Below are 16,703 nucleotides of genomic sequence, written 5' to 3' on the forward strand. Positions count from 1 at the left end.
CCGGACTTTTTTTCCTTCCAGTTCTAGGCCACTGGTTACTTCCGATTCTGTTGCCCTGGTCCTAGTAGGGGCGCCTTACTTCTTTTACAAGTTTCTGGCACTTCCCATCCAGCCTGTTTTAGGCACAAGTGATACTTCAGCGTGATTTTTCCCTGTCTCACTTGTATGTTGTGCGATTCTACGTTTTAGATGATGTGTCCCCGACTGCCAACAGCCTCATACTATTGTGGTTTCCGTGCTCGGGAGCAGGATGCCGGCAGAAAGTTTGTGCTTCACACGCTTCTGTAGAAAAAATCCTGAAGCGGCACTTTGAGAGCTGTGGGACAATTAGGGTGAGGAGCTGAGTGTATACAATTATTTTGACTCTGGCAAGTGTAACAAATTTGAAATAATTTTTTGGCTATATGCAGACCATATGCCTTTTTCAAAGATCTGAATTACGGAGTCCTTTAATAAGTTGGTTTTTCATTTTCTTTTTTAGCGAGTACTACTTGGACTGTAGTATGAAAGGAGTTCTTGAGGATATGGAAACTATAGGAAGGAGTCACAGTCTAGTCATTAAAATAATACCTGTCACAGAGCAAGGGGCAAGAGTTGAGATGGAATCATTAAGGAAAAATTTCACGCAAAAATATTTGAGCTGCGTGTTGAAGGACGAGTAGCAGATCTCAAATAGTGGAGGGAGACGAGTGATATTTCAGGAAGGAGTACGTTGAAATCAAAGGGAAGATTTTTAGTCGTTAAGCATCTTGACTTTGGGTCCAGACCAAGCCAGGCTGAATCATAGCTCCTACTTTGCAAAGTCATTTAATTGCTTCACTTTCCCCATGTACCAGTCTTAGAGGTGTTAGGTAGACTAACTGAGCCATTGCTGTATCTGAGGCAGAAGGGTCATCAAGTTGGAGCCCAGCTGGGGCAACTTGGCAACTTAGTGAAACACTGTCTCGAAATTTAACTTACTTTTTTATTTTTTGAGGCAAGATTTCGCTATGTAGTTCAGTCTTCTTGAATTCACAGCGATCCTCCAACCTCAGTCTTCCCAGTGGATTACAAGTATATGCCACCACCCTAGGCTCTCAGATTTTTTTTTTTTTTTTTTTTTTTTGGCTTTTTCATTTTTATCGGTACCAGGGATTGAACTCACGACTGCCTGCTTTCAAGGCAGGCGCTTATGCCGCTGAGCTAAATCCCCAGCCTCGGCTCTCAGAATTTTAAAGAAAGGACTGGGAACATAGTTCAATGTGAAGGCTCTGAGTTTTGGGCCCAATAACAAACCAAACACATACAAGAACAACAAAAATATTATTCGCCTTATTTGTAAAGTGTCTTACAAGAGGCATCATGCTGTTTGTTAAAAGTCCTGGAAGTATAAAAGACAAAGTACAGAAAGTATTGCTAAGAAAAGTTACATGGTGGTAGGGGGCAGATATAAATTGACAAAAGTTTGTCTCTAATATTTGTAGGTGATAAAATTACTTTTTTCTTTTCTTGCTAGAATGAGAATAGAGAATGAAGTTATAGTTTTCAGAAGCTGAACCTAAGAATCCTTTTAGCGTGAAAATGATGCAAGTTTCCCTTACGAATTCAGCAAAATAGATCATTGTTCAGAAGAGCAGGTAATAGGGTGGTATTTTATGTAGAGTTGTTTCAGCAGACAAATGTTGAAAGTATAAAATTCTAGAATAAGGTAAAATTATTTGTATGTACTTAGTATTTTAAAGACCATACTGACATTGCTGTTTATTGACACTTCTAAAAACCAAGAACGGCTGGGGATGGTGATGCATACCTGGAATCCCAGCACTCACTCGGGGGTGTGAGGCTGAGGCAGGAGGATCACTTCAATTTCAAGGTGAGCCTCGGGTGCGTAATGAGATTTAAATTTTTAATTTAAAACATTAAAATAAAAACCAATAACGTACCTGGACAAGTGAAGCAAAAGATTGAGTAAAGCCCAGGAGTTCAGGGCCAGCCTGGGGAAACATAAGGAGACCCCTGCAGCAATAGCAACAACAAGAAGATAATAAAAATCTAGTAATAAATATGGATTGATGAGATACAAGCTGATCATGTCTCAGTATGTGTTTTTGTGATTTGTTTAGTTTTTTTGAGACAGTGTTTCACTATGTAGTCCAGGCTGGTCTTGAACTCACGGTGATCCACCTGCATCAGGTTCCTGAGTGCTGAGATTACAAGCATGCACCACCATGCCTGGCTTTCATATCTGTTAGTAGAAGAGGCTTTAGAAAACACTGTTAAAAGTCATGACAATCAGGTACCTGTGAAACAACTATATATTTGAAACAATTTAGCGATGCACAATTTAAGATTTTAAAAGGCATTATAAAGCACATTTCATATTTTTGCATTGCATGCACTGAGATAACCTTGTCATTTTAATTAAAATTTTATCTTTTTTGGGAAAATTAATATACTGTATCAAACTAATTCCATCAAATATAAATGGGACCCTCTCCTCATCCCACAGAGATAATACATATTTTTTATTATTAAATACATATTAATAAAATATGTATTTCATTAATACATATTTTTATTAGGAACCACTTTGAAATACTCCATTTCCAGAAATCAAAAGGTAGACTCAGTGACAAGTTTTTGTCAGAAACATACATCTAAATAATCTTATTTGGATATAATTTTATTTTTATTTCTCAGGAACTTAGCATTCTAGCTATGAGTTGACAAAGCCTCTTCTATATGTACAGGAAGCATTCAATTAATAGTTAACTGCCCCTCTTCTAAAACTATTTTTCTGTATGTAAAGATCACCAGAGGCATTAGCTTCTAGTACAAAGGAGAATGATGTAGCAAACTAGACATCAAACAAAAACCAAAATACTGTACAATGATCACTGGTATTCATAACGAAGACCTTGGATTAGCCAATTAAGTTTCAATCGTTCTTTTGGTGCTTTTAATATTGAGTAGTATAATTGAAGGTTTTAGAAATGGGTAACCCACATATATGATAAAAAGTTTAGCTATAAATACATCTGCTAACTCAGCCAAGAAGTTTATTAACTTTTTGAGTAACTTATTAACATTTTGAGCAACCTGGCCAAGTAGTAGCATACCAGTTTGCATACAAGTGTATCATCAATGCACTGAATTGTTTTAGTGGGAAAGGATTTAGTCACATTTATCTATTCCTGAAGCTCAGCCTCACATACAAATGTGTTACCTTAGCTTATGAAATATGTGAGGGGATGAATAGAGGAAAAGAAACATAAAACAGAAGAAGGAATAAAGAAAATCTGATATGTAAGCACAATGGATTACCACTCTACTATGAGAAAGGATAAATTTGAGTCATTTGTAGGAAAATGGATGCACCTTTAGACCATAATGGTAAGTGAAATAAGTCAGACACAGAAATATTACATGGCAGGGGCTGAGGATTTAGCTCAGCAGCATAAGCGCCTGCCTTGCAAGCACGCACAGTTGTAAGTTCGATCCCTGGTACCGATAAAAAAAAAAAAAGAAATATTACATGGCTTCTCTTACATAAGAAACTCGAAGTATAAATAAAGAGCAAAATAAAACGTAAGAGGGAACAGAGATAGGTCCCTTGCAAATGGGAAGGGGTTCAAGAAATGGAGGAGAGGGCAAGGGGTTAGGAAAAGAATTAAGATGTGCTATATATATGTGCCAACTCTCCACAACGAATGTGATCGTTATGTACTGCAAACGTACTAGTAAAATTTTTAAAAACATGAGTGCTTTTCATTATATGTAAATTGTACATCAGTAAAATTGATTTCAAATGCATTCTAAACCTGCAGATCACTTTCAAGAGGAATAAGGGCCTTGACCAAGACATGTGATTATTAGTAAGCTTTGGGAAGCTGCCCTGTAATACTGTAAGAAAGTTGTGTTCATTTATCATCTTCCAAGCATAATGTAGGCTTTTGGCAAATTAGACCGAACCACTTTGTTCTACATTCAGTTGCAGGGGGGTGAAGCCTCCTGGGGATTCCCTACTCCCCTTAAAACTCCACCATTCTGGAAAGATTTATGGTTATGTGGAGGGTTCAGGAAAGGAAGGCACTGTTGGGTTTATACTATGTCTTAAGATCCCTTACCTGGGTCTGTAATGTTTAGCCACAGAAACGAAGTCCCCTTTTGCTGGCGCTACTATCACTAGGTTTCCCCCTTCTCCTATCCTCTGCATGGTCCTCTCCCGTGGCGGGCCTTCCCTATTGGCCAGTGAAACACAACCGACTGTGGTAGCCAATGGGAGCAACTCTCCTGAACATTCAGAGGATGGGTGCTCGTGGTGTGATAAGGGGAGGTTGGCACCTGGTACGTGCCCCCCCTACATCTGGCAAATCTGTGACAGAAACTGTGGCATCCGCTACACACGCAAACCCACACCCCGTCTCCCTCCTTTAGGCTGCGCGGGCCCCTACCCCACCCCATCATTGAATATCTTGGCAGTGCCCTCTGGCTCCTTGCATCCCACCAGCGCACCTGCTTACTAAATACAGAGTATCACTTTATCCCTAGGCTTGGGCGAGAGCACCCGGAACACAGAAAGCGCAGCAAGGCTGCCTCTTGCTCTAGAGGCGAAAGAGGTATCTCCGATCCCCACTCCACCCCCCTCAGGGCGAGTTCTGTTGCACCGAGGGCCAAGGTGGTCTGGTGATGCTTAAGGTGCAGCTCTCTTTGTCCTCCCCAGCGGTGCTTCCTGCTGGCTGATCCTTTGCACTAGGAGCAAGTGGGGGTGGGGAGCGTGATACCTATGGTATAAATGGGGGCAAGAGGAAGGAAGTCTATTGTGAGGCAGTGTGTGTGTGTTTCCCCATCCCCTCCCTTTCTTCCTTGGGTCTCCTCTCTCCAGCGTGTCCCTGGGGTCCAAACGGGAAGATCTCTGCGCAAAGGCGCAGTCCCCAAGAGCCCCATCCGAGGGCATGCACAGATGAGAGAAGACTCGCTGCTTGCCTGCTTTTCTCTTCCTGGCTTTTGTGCCTGTGCCTAGGAGCTGCAAGGAGGGTGCACTGGAGGAGGAGGGGGATCTTGGATGAGAAGCATCCCTTTCACGTGCGCGCGCGTGCGCGCACACACACGCTGCCGGCGCACGCACACTCGGGCGGACACACTCACAGACACACACGCACACGCACAAAGCTTGCTCGCCTCTAGCGCACTAACGTGGCCGTTTTCTTTGTGTGGAGCCCTCAAGGGGGATTGGGGCCCCGGTCTGGTCCCAGGGAGATGGCGCAGCCCATCCTGGGCCATGGGAGTCTGCAGCCTTCCTCGGCCACTGGCCTGGCATCTGTGGAGCTGGACTCTTCTCTGGACCAGTACGTGCAGATTCGCATCTTCAAAATCATTGTGATTGGGGACTCCAACGTGGGCAAGACCTGCCTGACCTTCCGCTTCTGTGGGGGGACCTTTCCGGACAAGACTGAAGCCACCATTGGTGTGGACTTCAGGGAGAAGACGGTGGAAATCGAGGGCGAGAAGATCAAGGTGAGGCAGTCGGCCAGTTGTTGGAAGGGAGGAATCAGGGAGGAGGCTTTGCCTGAGCTATAGCTCTAGTAAACGTCCGGTGTTTGTTGTGTGACTGCTTGCTGAGCTCAAGACCCTCGATAGGTACTCATCCCTTTTTGCCTATCTCTGTGAGGCTGTCCCCAACTCACCTGATTTTTTAGGGTAAGCAGCACTGGTTGCCTTGTTACCCTTTGCCTCTGCCTGACAGCTCCTGCCAGGAAAAGCATGTTTGATCTCATCCCTGACCCTGAGTGGGAGCAGCGGCATCTGCGGGCAGAGGGAGGCATGAGACATCCCCTTAGTCCTAGGCTGTGGGATGGATCTCAAAGCACTTTACACACCTTGGGTGCCAATAGGCTACAGAAAAGCACTTTGGTTAAGCCCCTGTCATTAGAGAAAAGAATGGAAATCCATAGAGAATTAAAGCTGCTTTATTTTAAATTGTAGATTAAAGTAAGGTGGTTATGACACAAAACCATGAGCCATTTTAAAGACAAAAATAGGGTCATGGGCTGTCACCTTCATAATAGGTGAAACTTGTTCTTTATTCTTCTCAAATGTATATTTTTTACTTGCCTGGGTACCTAACAAATGTACAGTGCACTATTCATACTGCTGCTATTTTTTTCAGAAGGCCTTTGTAAAAATGCAAAGCAAGTATTTGAAGGCCAAGAAAAGTGCTGTGGACCCACCCATTAGTTTATCAAATAGGCTCAGTACAAATATTCCTATTTGTGCTTGTCTTTAGTTCAGAAAAGGTAGCAATTCAGTAAGACAGTAATATGTTGATGTACAGTGCAGGTGGAAAGGAGGACGTGGCAAGGGCAACTTTGTGTGTCATAGGGAGGAGAAGCAGTCAGCATGATGGGAGAAAGCACCTAAAAAGGCACTCGGGACATGAAAGGCCAACTCCTCTAAAACCACAGTTGACCCTGTTTTTTTTGGAGGTACTGGAGGTTAAACCCCCACAGGACCTCATGCATGCTAGGCAAGTGTAGTATCACTAAGCTGCATGGCCAGCCCAGTTGACCTTTTTCTGAGCCTATGGTTAGACCCCAGAGAAAGTCAAGTAGAGGCAAACCTCTTGCTGGCCAGACAGCCCAACTCACCACAAGGCTTCTTTCTCTGTGTTTGCATTACCTGAGAACAGAACCCAGGGCCTCCCACATGATAGGCAAGAGCTCTGTCCGTGAGCTCTTTTCCCAGCCCTCAGGGCCTATATTCTGGGTGGAGAGGAGGACTGAGCAATTGATGAGACTGATAAAATACTCCAAACTGTGCAAGACTCCTGACTCCTTGATGATTAAAATGAATGTTATAAAATGACTTCATAAACCAGACCAAAGCACTAGACTAGATGTCAGGAAGATGGACAGCTCAGTGCTAATAAGGGAAAGTCTAAGGGAAAGAGAGAGAGAGAGAGACAGAGACAGAGACAGACAGAGATAGAGGAAGGAAGAGAGAATTCTTTAAATCTGTGATATTTTTTGTTTCCTGCATTTTAGGAGTAAATTGTCCCTGTCCACCTTAAAGTCAAAGCAGTAATCTTTCATCATCCTTTCCTAGGTGTTTCAATGTTTCAGACTTCCTTTAGTATGTCTAGCTTCTATAACGTAAGGCTATAAGATTCTGAAATGTCTAAAACATGCCTTTTGTTTGTTGTTTTTTGAGTCAGGGTTTCACTAGGTAGTTCAGGCTGCCTTGAACTCACTATGTAGTCCCAGGCTGACCTCAAATTTGAAGTGATCCTGCCTCAGCCTTCTAAGTTCTGGATTACAGGCATATGCTACCACACCTGGCCAAAACATTCCTTTTTATCTGACGTAGAAATATATTTATGGATGGATTCTTTTTTTTTTTGGTACCAGGGATCGAACTCAAGGCTTTGTGCTTGCCAGGCAGGCACTTATGACGCTGAGCTAAATCCCCAGCTCCAATGGATGGATTCTTAAACCTTCAAAAGCCCTAAAATTTCACACTATCATTTGTTTAAAATCAAGTGTTAAAGTGAGTCAGAGTTTCTTGGATTTGAATGGGGATGAATAAATCCATCTGAAATTTGAGTGGAGGAAAAAGGAATGTTTGGGGGTCTAGAAAAGGGTTAGGTTAGAGGGAGATGGAATAGGAGCTGAAAAAACGAGGAATGGGAGGCAAATGTGCTTCCCTTCTGACACCCCTGTACTTAGCCAAACTGGGTTTCAGAGTCTCTGCCAGAGTTCAGACTTTTTCCCAGAGGGCAGAGTCTGTGACTCACTAGTAACAGAGCTCGGTACAACATCACGTGCAGATAAATGCTTAATGCAAGCTTTTTTGGGAAGATGATATTTTCAAAAGGACAAAGCCTTGTGACACTGCTCAAGGAGGAGCCCTCGAGGGCAGAGTCTGCAGGAACTCAGGGTGGAGTGTGGAGGCAGGGAGACAGAACCTGCCTCCTGTCAATCGGCTGCAACCTTAAGGCAGGAGACCAGCATGTCCGTGGCAAGACAACAAAGCATGGAAGCTGGCACATGGTCTGGATAGGAGATTTTTGCCCCCTGCTCTGGCTGTCCTGGAGGTTTTCAAGGAACAAGCACCAAAACCATGCTCAGAGATTACTGCTAAGGGGTTCCCCCATTGGGAGAGAGAGGAGTCTAACATGACAGGCTGAGACAGCCCTAGGCCACAGCCAGCAATAGGAGGTTGTAGGGTTATAAAACACCAGCCCTGGAAGGAAAGGGGGAGACAGGTCTCAGTCAGTTCTTGTTCTCAGCCCCAGAGCAGGATGTAGCCTCTCCTGAGCTGCTCTCTATTTCCCAGGGTGGCACATGTGACAACCCAGCCTAGGGGTTGACTGACTTGCTTGTAGTTGAAGTTATATTGTTAATCATCAGAGCCATCCCTAGGGCACTGAAACCCCATTTGGCTTCTCCAGTCACTGTGTCTCCCAACGCATATCATCACAGCATTTAAAATCCAGTATTTGGGCTGGGGATTTAGCTCAGCGGCATAAGCACCTGCCTTGCAAGCAGGTGGTCGTGAGTTCAATCCCCCATACCGATAAAAAAATAAATAAATAAAATAAAATCCAGTATTTCTGGTAAACATGAACTCAAGAACAGCCTCCAATGAGTAGGCAGTAATAAGAATAACAATTTCTATTGATTGAATTAACAAAGAGCTCAAACTAGGCACTTTATAAGCATTGTGTTATTTCTATAGAACTTTTATGAAATGTGGATTATTGTTATTCCCTCTTTATAGATAAAAGAACTGAGGATAACAGAGGTGACATAACTTGCCCAATCATACATGGGTCTGAGTTACAGTCTTTGACTCTTGAGCCCATCACCAGCTGTCTTCCCTGGGTTTAGGATTCCAGATTTAGAGGCTGTGATTTTCACCATTGTGCTCTACTCTAGGGGACAATAGTATCTAGCCCCCTAGATTGAGAGAGATGTGCTCAGTAGGCTGCCAGGAAGCCAACCTGGTCTCTTCTAGGTCAGGGGCCTAGGAGCTTTCAAATTGTCTCCTTCAGGGCTGGGGGATGTAGCTAAGTGCTACAGTGCTTGACTAACATCCCCAAGGCCCTGGGTTCTATCCCCAATACTGCCATAATGAAGTCTCCTTCACTTGTACCCAGGACACTGCACTGAGTACTTGGGTATTACTTTTTGCATCTTTGCTATTTCATCATAGGTGTAAGAATTAGAATGTTCAGAGAAAAAGAGACCATAGAGATTCTCTAATCCAGTATCCTCAGATAGGAAACTGAGATTCAGAGAGAGAAAGTGACCTGCTCAAGGTTACATAGGACCAGGCCTACAACTCAGGTTTCCTTAATTTCTTTTCTGGTGCTTTGTCCACGCATTGCATTGCCAGACTTAAAGGAGTACATAAGGGGCTGAGGATGTGGCTCAGTGGTAGAGCACTTGTCCAGCATGCACAAGGCCCTGGATTCAATCCCCAGCATCACAAAAAAAAGAGCACATAAATTGCACTAGTCCAACCCACGCACAAGGTTACCCAGGTCAGCAGCATGATGGGACATCATATGAGAAAACTAATAGTTTTTCTCTAATATCAGCTTAGGAAAGATGGTGGCATCCCCCAACCCTCAAAGGAAGGGTAGAGCTTCCCTTAATGACAATTACATGTCCATTACCTCTGGGTTTAACTAAAATGTGTTGAGTCTATTTCAGGCTATAAATATTGGAAGACAATAATAGGGGCATGGAGGAGTCACTTATAAAGTAAAATTTCACGGAAGCAACCCTCCTGTGTTGCTTCCTCCCACAGGCTGGGCACCTCCTCCCCCTGCCCTTGGGTCAGGTCAAACTTCAGGTCAGCTGTCACTGTGGCAGGTGCAGCCCAAGACTGTGGAATTCTCTTCCTCTGCTGATACCCAGGAAAACCCACCTTCCTATGTTACAATACCAAGTGGATGGAGGCTGAGCTCAGTGTTCCTCAGAAGCTGTCTGCAGTCAGAATGACATCATGTCTTCCTGAGGGCTTCTGAGCTCCCATCTTCTGCCAGTTAGCTTAATGGTACATTACCCACCAGTGTGTGTTTCTCTGTCTCCCTCGCTGCCTCTCTTTCTGTGTGTGTTGCTCTGTATCTGTCTCTGTCCTCCTTGCCATTCAATGTCAGATTTGAATATTATCTTACATGCATATGGGACAGTCCAGTTAGTTGAAGATTTCTTTTAAACTTTTACCATCAACCACTGAGGCACACCACAAAGGTTACAGACATATTTGTCTCCTTTTTCAGGCACTTCTACCCTCTGCTACTGGCCTCCAACAAAAGGACATTCATGCCTCATCTATAGGAAAGATGCCAGATATGTTCCCGGGAGAAAAGAAATCCTCATGTCAGCTAAGAGCACGTGCAGGGGCTGGGGGCTTGCCGAAGCTGACTCATGCAGGGATAGCCCCAGGGAAGGTGGTTTAAAAGGCTCCATTTAGCCTTGGCAGCTACCACACTGTGCCCCTTAACCTTCCTCCAACACCCCATCAGTTTGGGCCTGCCTCGCCAAGCATGGCATGTTGACGGCATGCCTCTCTCTCTCTCTCTCCGTAGTGGACTTCCCTGGCCTTGGCTCTATTTCAGCTTCCAGAAGCTAAGCTTTCTCTGCTTTCCAGGATGAGAACCAATGGATCCAAGGAGCAATACTAACAGGCTAATGGGCTTTCCACGACAATAACAATAACTAATATTTGTAGAGCAATTTGCATTTGGCGAAAGCTCTTTCTCATTTGTTATTTTATTTGATCATCCTGGCAATCATGGGAGGATCAAGTTCCCTTTACAGAGATGAAGTTTAGTGGTGGAAGGCTAAATGACTTGGCTTGTAATTTACACAGCTACTAAGTACAGGAGCTGGAATGCTGCCTTTCCAATAGCACCCACTCAGTTGTCCATCTAGATTAAGTGACAGAGTTTTGAGGCTTCTCAGAGGGCAAGGGAAAGTGTATACAGTGTATATGGGTTCCATAGCTGAGGATCCAACTAATGAAGGATCAAAAGAATCTAGAAAAAACCTGTGTGTGCATTAAATATGTAAAGAGTTTTTCCTTGACATTCTTCCCTAAATAATACCTTACAACAACAAGCATTTGCATTGTTTTTGGTGTTATAAGTACACTAGAGATGACTTTAAGCATATGGAAGGATGTGCATAGATTATATATAAAAATACATTATCTTATATAAGGGACTTGAGCTTCTGTGATCTGGGCATGCACATGAGTTCTAGAACCAACCCCCTGGGGATTCTGTACTCAGGAATAACCATATTGAGCCACAGTGGCAAGTATTTACAAGGGATAGTAATCCTCACAGTGTCCCTGCATGATCACCATTGCTATCTTCATTTTCCAGATGAAGATACTGAAGATAAAGTAACTGGCCGAAGTATATCTAACGACTACATGATTTGGGCCAAGATTTTCATCCAAGTTGGTTTGACTCCACTACATCCTGCAGTAACTAAGAGAAATGAGGATCTGGGATGTGTACATGTGGCCTAACGGGTGGTCATCAGCTTTGTACAAACCATGGAGGTTGCTCAGGGAAGAGAGGAAAGGGAGAGAGGACAACTTTTACTGCCTGGTAGTGGCCAGGGGGTTATGAGGGTGCTGAAATGGACAGGAACACTGAACCCCAAACACAAAGAGACTGTTTCATGTATCCGTCACCCCCGATGATGAGCCCTCCTTTTCTGAGGCCACTCCACTTACTTTTTGCCCGGAGAGGCTTACTTCTGGGCCTCTTCACTTCTCAGACAGGGATGCAAATAATGTGGGTGGGGTTTATAAAGAACGGGGATGGAAGCTGAAATTACAACTGAAATTCCAAGACTCCAAATAAAAGTTCTATGACTCTGCATTGCATCAGAAAGGTAGAGGAGATCTCTAGCAGAGAGGGCCCTCCCCACAATTCTGGCAACTTGGGTGGTGCACACAATTAGGAAGCTATATAACCAACCTTACTCAGCCTAACACCTCACACACGCCCACCCGTGTTCCTGCTAGTGGTGGCTATTTTTAGAGTCCTGAGCTCATGGTGTTAAAGCATCTGCCACATGCCTGAGGGCTGACAGGGATTCAGCCTTACTCAGAGGCAAGAGTTATGACTGCTGGGGGGTGTGGGGGGAGTAGAGAACAGAAGCCAAGTGGTAACACTATTCCTAGGGTGGAACTGTTCCCTTCCCACTTCTCTCTCTTATTCACTCATCCTGTTCTCCCTTTTTTCCTGTTCAGAGCACCAGAGAGGTAGAAGAAATGAAAAATCTTTTCTGTCTCTGTTTGCAGATACAGACCAGACTTTGACAATTTACATTTTTCTATCTAATCAAACTCAGAGGTTCTCTCTGAAATGTTCTGGACGATATCTAGGTGGCCAGACTGCTTATAGTTTGATGGCTCAGGCCAAGTCAGCTTCTGATGATGATCAGGAGGAGGATAATAATGATGGTAATGACAACCTTGATGTTAAGTGACCTGATGCAGACAGACTGTCATAGTTTAGTTGGAGAGGTGCTCGGAGAACTGAAGAAACAATTAGAAAATCCACATATATAATCTAAATGGTATGATATAGACTCAAGTGCGATAGGATTTCCTAAGAAAAGAGAACTGAAATTAGAGGTTTGAGGAAAAAGGTAGAGGCTTGAGCCTAGCCTTCAGGAATGGGTGATGGCAGGGTACCATGGCACATGCCTGGTAAGCCCAGCACTTGGGAGGGTGAGGCAGGAGGATCACCAAAAAGTCAAGGCCACGCTGGGCTACATAGACTTCAGGACCAGCATTCACTACATAGTGAGACCTTGTCTCAAAAACTAAAAACCAAAACAAATAAACAAATAATGGGATCTTGATAGGGCAAAAAGGGTTCAACCAAATCTGTAGGCATAGGGTGGACCAACAGGACCAAAGCCACAGAGGTGGGTATAAACCAGGTGGAGCTGAGTAGTCTGAGCCCAGGTTGGGAAGGGTCACATTGGGGTAGGCAGAAAAATTTCCATGTGACGCCACATGCAGTAGAGGGCTACTTAAGTCCCCAAAGAGGAATCTGGTATGCAGATGCAAGCAGGCGTTTAGGAAGGCTAGTCTAAAAGCAGCATGGGGTGGAAACATCCAGAAACTGAAGGACTGCTGTCATCTAGGAGTGAAGATGAGGGTCTGACCAAGGGGACAGAACACAGAAATAGAGGGAGTGGCTCTGAAGCTCATGCCAAAGGAATCTGGAGGCCATGTCATTAGAAGATGATGGACAGCCAGGACAATGAAAATGGATGATTAGAATGATGATTCGGGGGCCCTTCATGTCTTCCCTCAGCCAGGAAATTCGATTTTATTTACTAGATTATACTTGCTGTTAACTCCATATAAAGGCCATAGTTGTTGGAAGAGGCAAGGTAGTCAGTTAGTGGCCATAATCAAATCTTCGATAATTTAGAATTGTATAGAGCCTTGGGAATTGTACAGAGCCATAGTTCCAGTGAATACGAATGTCTCTTGTCTAAAATGTTGGATGGAAAAGGGGGAAAACTGGGTTTGAATGTGTGTGGAATCCAGGGTACCCTTTGGGAGTTGTGCCTTCACATGTTATTGATATCAGCTTTTTTCCTTCATAAGCTATCTTTTATTCCAAAAGGCAAAGTGCAGAAGAAAAACTCAATGAGTTAAATTATCACTTATGTAATGAACAAGTGAATTTAAACATCGACTGAATTAAAATTGTAACTGAATTAAAATTCAAACCAGGGATGGGGCACATGTCTATAATTCAGCATTTCGGAGGTTGAGGCCAGAAGATCAGAAATTTAAACCCAGGCTGGGCAATTGAGGGATAACTTGTATCAAAATTTAAAAAAAGAAGAGGCTGGGCATGGTGGCACACACCTGTAATCCCAGCACCCTGTAGGCTGAGGCAGGAGGGTTGCTGTGAATTCAAAAAAATTTTTTTTGTGTATTGGGGATTGAACTCATGACCTTGTGAATACCAGACAAGTGCTTGAGCCACTGAGCTAAATCTCCAGTCCTTCAAAAAAATTTTTTTTACAAAAGCTCTGGGGATATAACTCAGTGCTAAGGTCCTGGGTTCAATCCTTACTACTGCAACAACAGGGAAATGCAAAAAAATTTTAAAAAGTAATGCATGCTTTCAGGAGAAACTTTGGGAAATTAAAAAAGAAGAAAATATCACCTATAGTTCCACTGCTCATAGTTACTTTAAATTTGTTTTTTTTTTTTTTTTTTCAAGTCAGGGTCTCACTCTGTAATTCAGGCTGGCCTTGAACTCACTAGGTAGCCCAGGCTGGTCTTGAACTCACTGTGATCCTCTTGTCTCAGTCTCCCGAGTGCTGGGATTACAGGCATGTGGCACCATGCATGGCCCATAAAGAGTTACTAATGTTCTATATACATATGTTTAATGTTTTACACAATTGAGACCATAGCTTGATTTTTGGCTACAAGAAATTGAACTGTGAGCCTGTACTATTGAGCTACGCTCCCAACCCTGAAAAATTTTGTATTTTTAAAAAACTTGTATTTTGTGAGCATTTCTCTCACCATTCAGTCTTTGAAACCATTATCTTTAATGGCTGCACAATAGCCCATTGTATAGATATATACCTTCATGTTCTGTCTCCTAGGTTTAGTTTGTTTCCTGGGTTTTTTTCTTCAGCACTGGGGATGGAACCCAGGGCCTTGTCCATCCTAGGCAAGTGTTCTACCACTGAGATACCTCCCTAGATCTTTTTATTTTGAGATGGGATCTTGATAAATTGCCCAGGCTGACCTTGACTTTGCAGTCCTTCTGCGCCAGCCTCTCAAGCAGCTGGAATTACAGGTATGTGCTACCATGCCCAGATGTTTCTTGTATTTTTTAAAATATAAATGATACTGAGATTAAGATCTTTGTACAGAAATTTGAGCACATCTCTGCTATGTCTTTTGTATAGATTTCTGGAAGTGGTTTTACAGGTTCTAAAAGCTGTGAAGATTTTTGAGTATCTTTTTTTTTTTTTCTTGTCTTTTTCATTTTTATCTGTACCGGGGATCGAACTCACGACCACCTGCTTGCAAGGCAGGTGCTTATGCGGCTGATAAATCCCCAGCCCCTGTAATGTCATTTTCTAAAGCTAGAGAACCATTGTTTTTCTTGTCTATTCATGTTTCCTTTGCTGACTCCACACTTGGGTTTCTGTATCTTTCAGGTTCAGGTGTGGGACACAGCAGGGCAGGAACGCTTCCGCAAAAGTATGGTGGAGCATTACTACCGCAATGTTCATGCAGTGGTGTTTGTGTATGACGTCACCAAGATGACATCCTTCACCAACCTCAAAATGTGGATCCAAGAGTGCAATGGGCATGCTGTACCCCCACTAGTCCCAAAGGTGCTTGTGGGCAACAAGTGTGACTTGAGGGAACAGATCCAGGTGCCCTCCAACTTAGCCCTGAAATTTGCTGATGCCCACAACATGCTCTTGTTTGAGACATCAGCCAAGGACCCCAAAGAAAGCCAGAATGTGGAGTCGATTTTCATGTGCCTGGCTTGCCGACTGAAGGCCCAGAAATCCCTGCTGTATCGTGATGCTGAGAGGCAGCAGGGGAAGGTGCAGAAACTGGAGTTCCCACAGGAAGCTAACAGTAAAGCTTCCTGTCCTTGTTGAAACCAAATGGTGTAAATACAAGATAAATTATCAGTGGAGTTTTTTCTTTCCCTTTTTTCTGTGCCTGCATAATGCTGACACCTGCTTGTTTCCATACAAATTGGTATCAAAATAAAATTTGTATAGATTATCAGATGGCTTTATGTCTCACTTTCCTCCCAGAAGACATTCTTTTTTCTCTTCCTCCCTTCCTTCCTTCCTTTCTGTTGCTGGGGGTGGAACCTAGCCCTTAAGCATGCTAGGCAAGTGCTCTACCACTGAGCTGCACCCCAGCCCCAAGGAAACATTTATGATTGTGATAAGTGGTGGAAGCAGCTGCCCTAGAGTGAATGGCCAGTGCCAATGTATATTCACTACCTGCCTTTGATGCGACCCGAAGTTCTCATTGTTTGAGTCACTTCTCCAGGCTAATTCACTCTTTCCATGTCATTAGCGGTCAGGAGCATGCAGTGAGGATGGTACACGGACCAGATACGTTTTTGCTAGAGAGATAATGTAGGTGACTTGATAGAGAAGTGTTTCTCTCTCTCTCTCTCTCTCTCTCTCTCTCTCTCTCTCTCTCTCTCTTTGTCTCTCTCTGTCTCTCTCTATGTCTCTCTCTCTCTCTCTGTCTTTGTCTCTCTCTCTCTCTCTCTCTCTCTCTCTCCAGAATCTTGCTGTGTATACCAGGCTAGCTTTAGACTTCCAGCAATCCTCCTGCATCACATTCCCAAATGTTGGAACTACAAACATGCACCACTATAGGGAGTCCCTCCTGGTCCTCATCACAGTCCGGGAAGTTTATATTTGTAATAACTACCCATGGAAATGCTATCGGAATTCTAGAGAGTTAATTTCAATGTACCACTTCCAGTGAGACCCATGGTGAGAATAAAGACACTAAAGAATATTTGTAGTAGTGGAGAGCCAATGGGGTCCTAAGTCCAGCCTGAATGATGCTAACTGTAACAAATGCCTTTGCCAAGGGCCAAACCCAGATTTTTATTAATCATGAAGAGGAGAGTGACTCTGGGATGAGCGACTGTA

General features: G+C 43.6%; 1 protein-coding gene across 2 annotated transcripts; it reads left to right on the top strand.

Annotated features, from left to right (window-relative positions):
• Positions 1–4,650: 4,650 nt before the first annotated feature.
• Rab33a (RAB33A, member RAS oncogene family) lies at positions 4,651–15,810 on the top strand. 2 transcript variants are annotated; one of them, XM_063246408.1, is made up of 3 exons: positions 4,651–5,504; positions 9,515–9,523; positions 15,222–15,330. In XM_063246408.1, exons 1-3 carry the CDS (start codon positions 5,239–5,241, stop codon positions 15,328–15,330), a joined length of 384 nt encoding a protein of 127 aa, XP_063102478.1. In that variant the 5' UTR covers positions 4,651–5,238. The 2 variants fall into 2 exon arrangements, with proteins under 2 accessions (XP_063102478.1, XP_003462277.1); XM_003462229.5 differs by lacking the exon at positions 9,515–9,523 and having other exon boundaries at positions 4,861–5,496; positions 15,222–15,810.
• The last annotated feature ends 893 nt before the right edge of the window (positions 15,811–16,703 follow it).

This window comes from Cavia porcellus, unplaced genomic scaffold (assembly GCF_034190915.1).
Source record: "Cavia porcellus strain 051 isolate PalLab524CR breed Dunkin Hartley unplaced genomic scaffold, mCavPor4.1 scaffold_3, whole genome shotgun sequence".
Classification (NCBI taxonomy): Eukaryota; Metazoa; Chordata; class Mammalia; order Rodentia; family Caviidae; genus Cavia; species Cavia porcellus.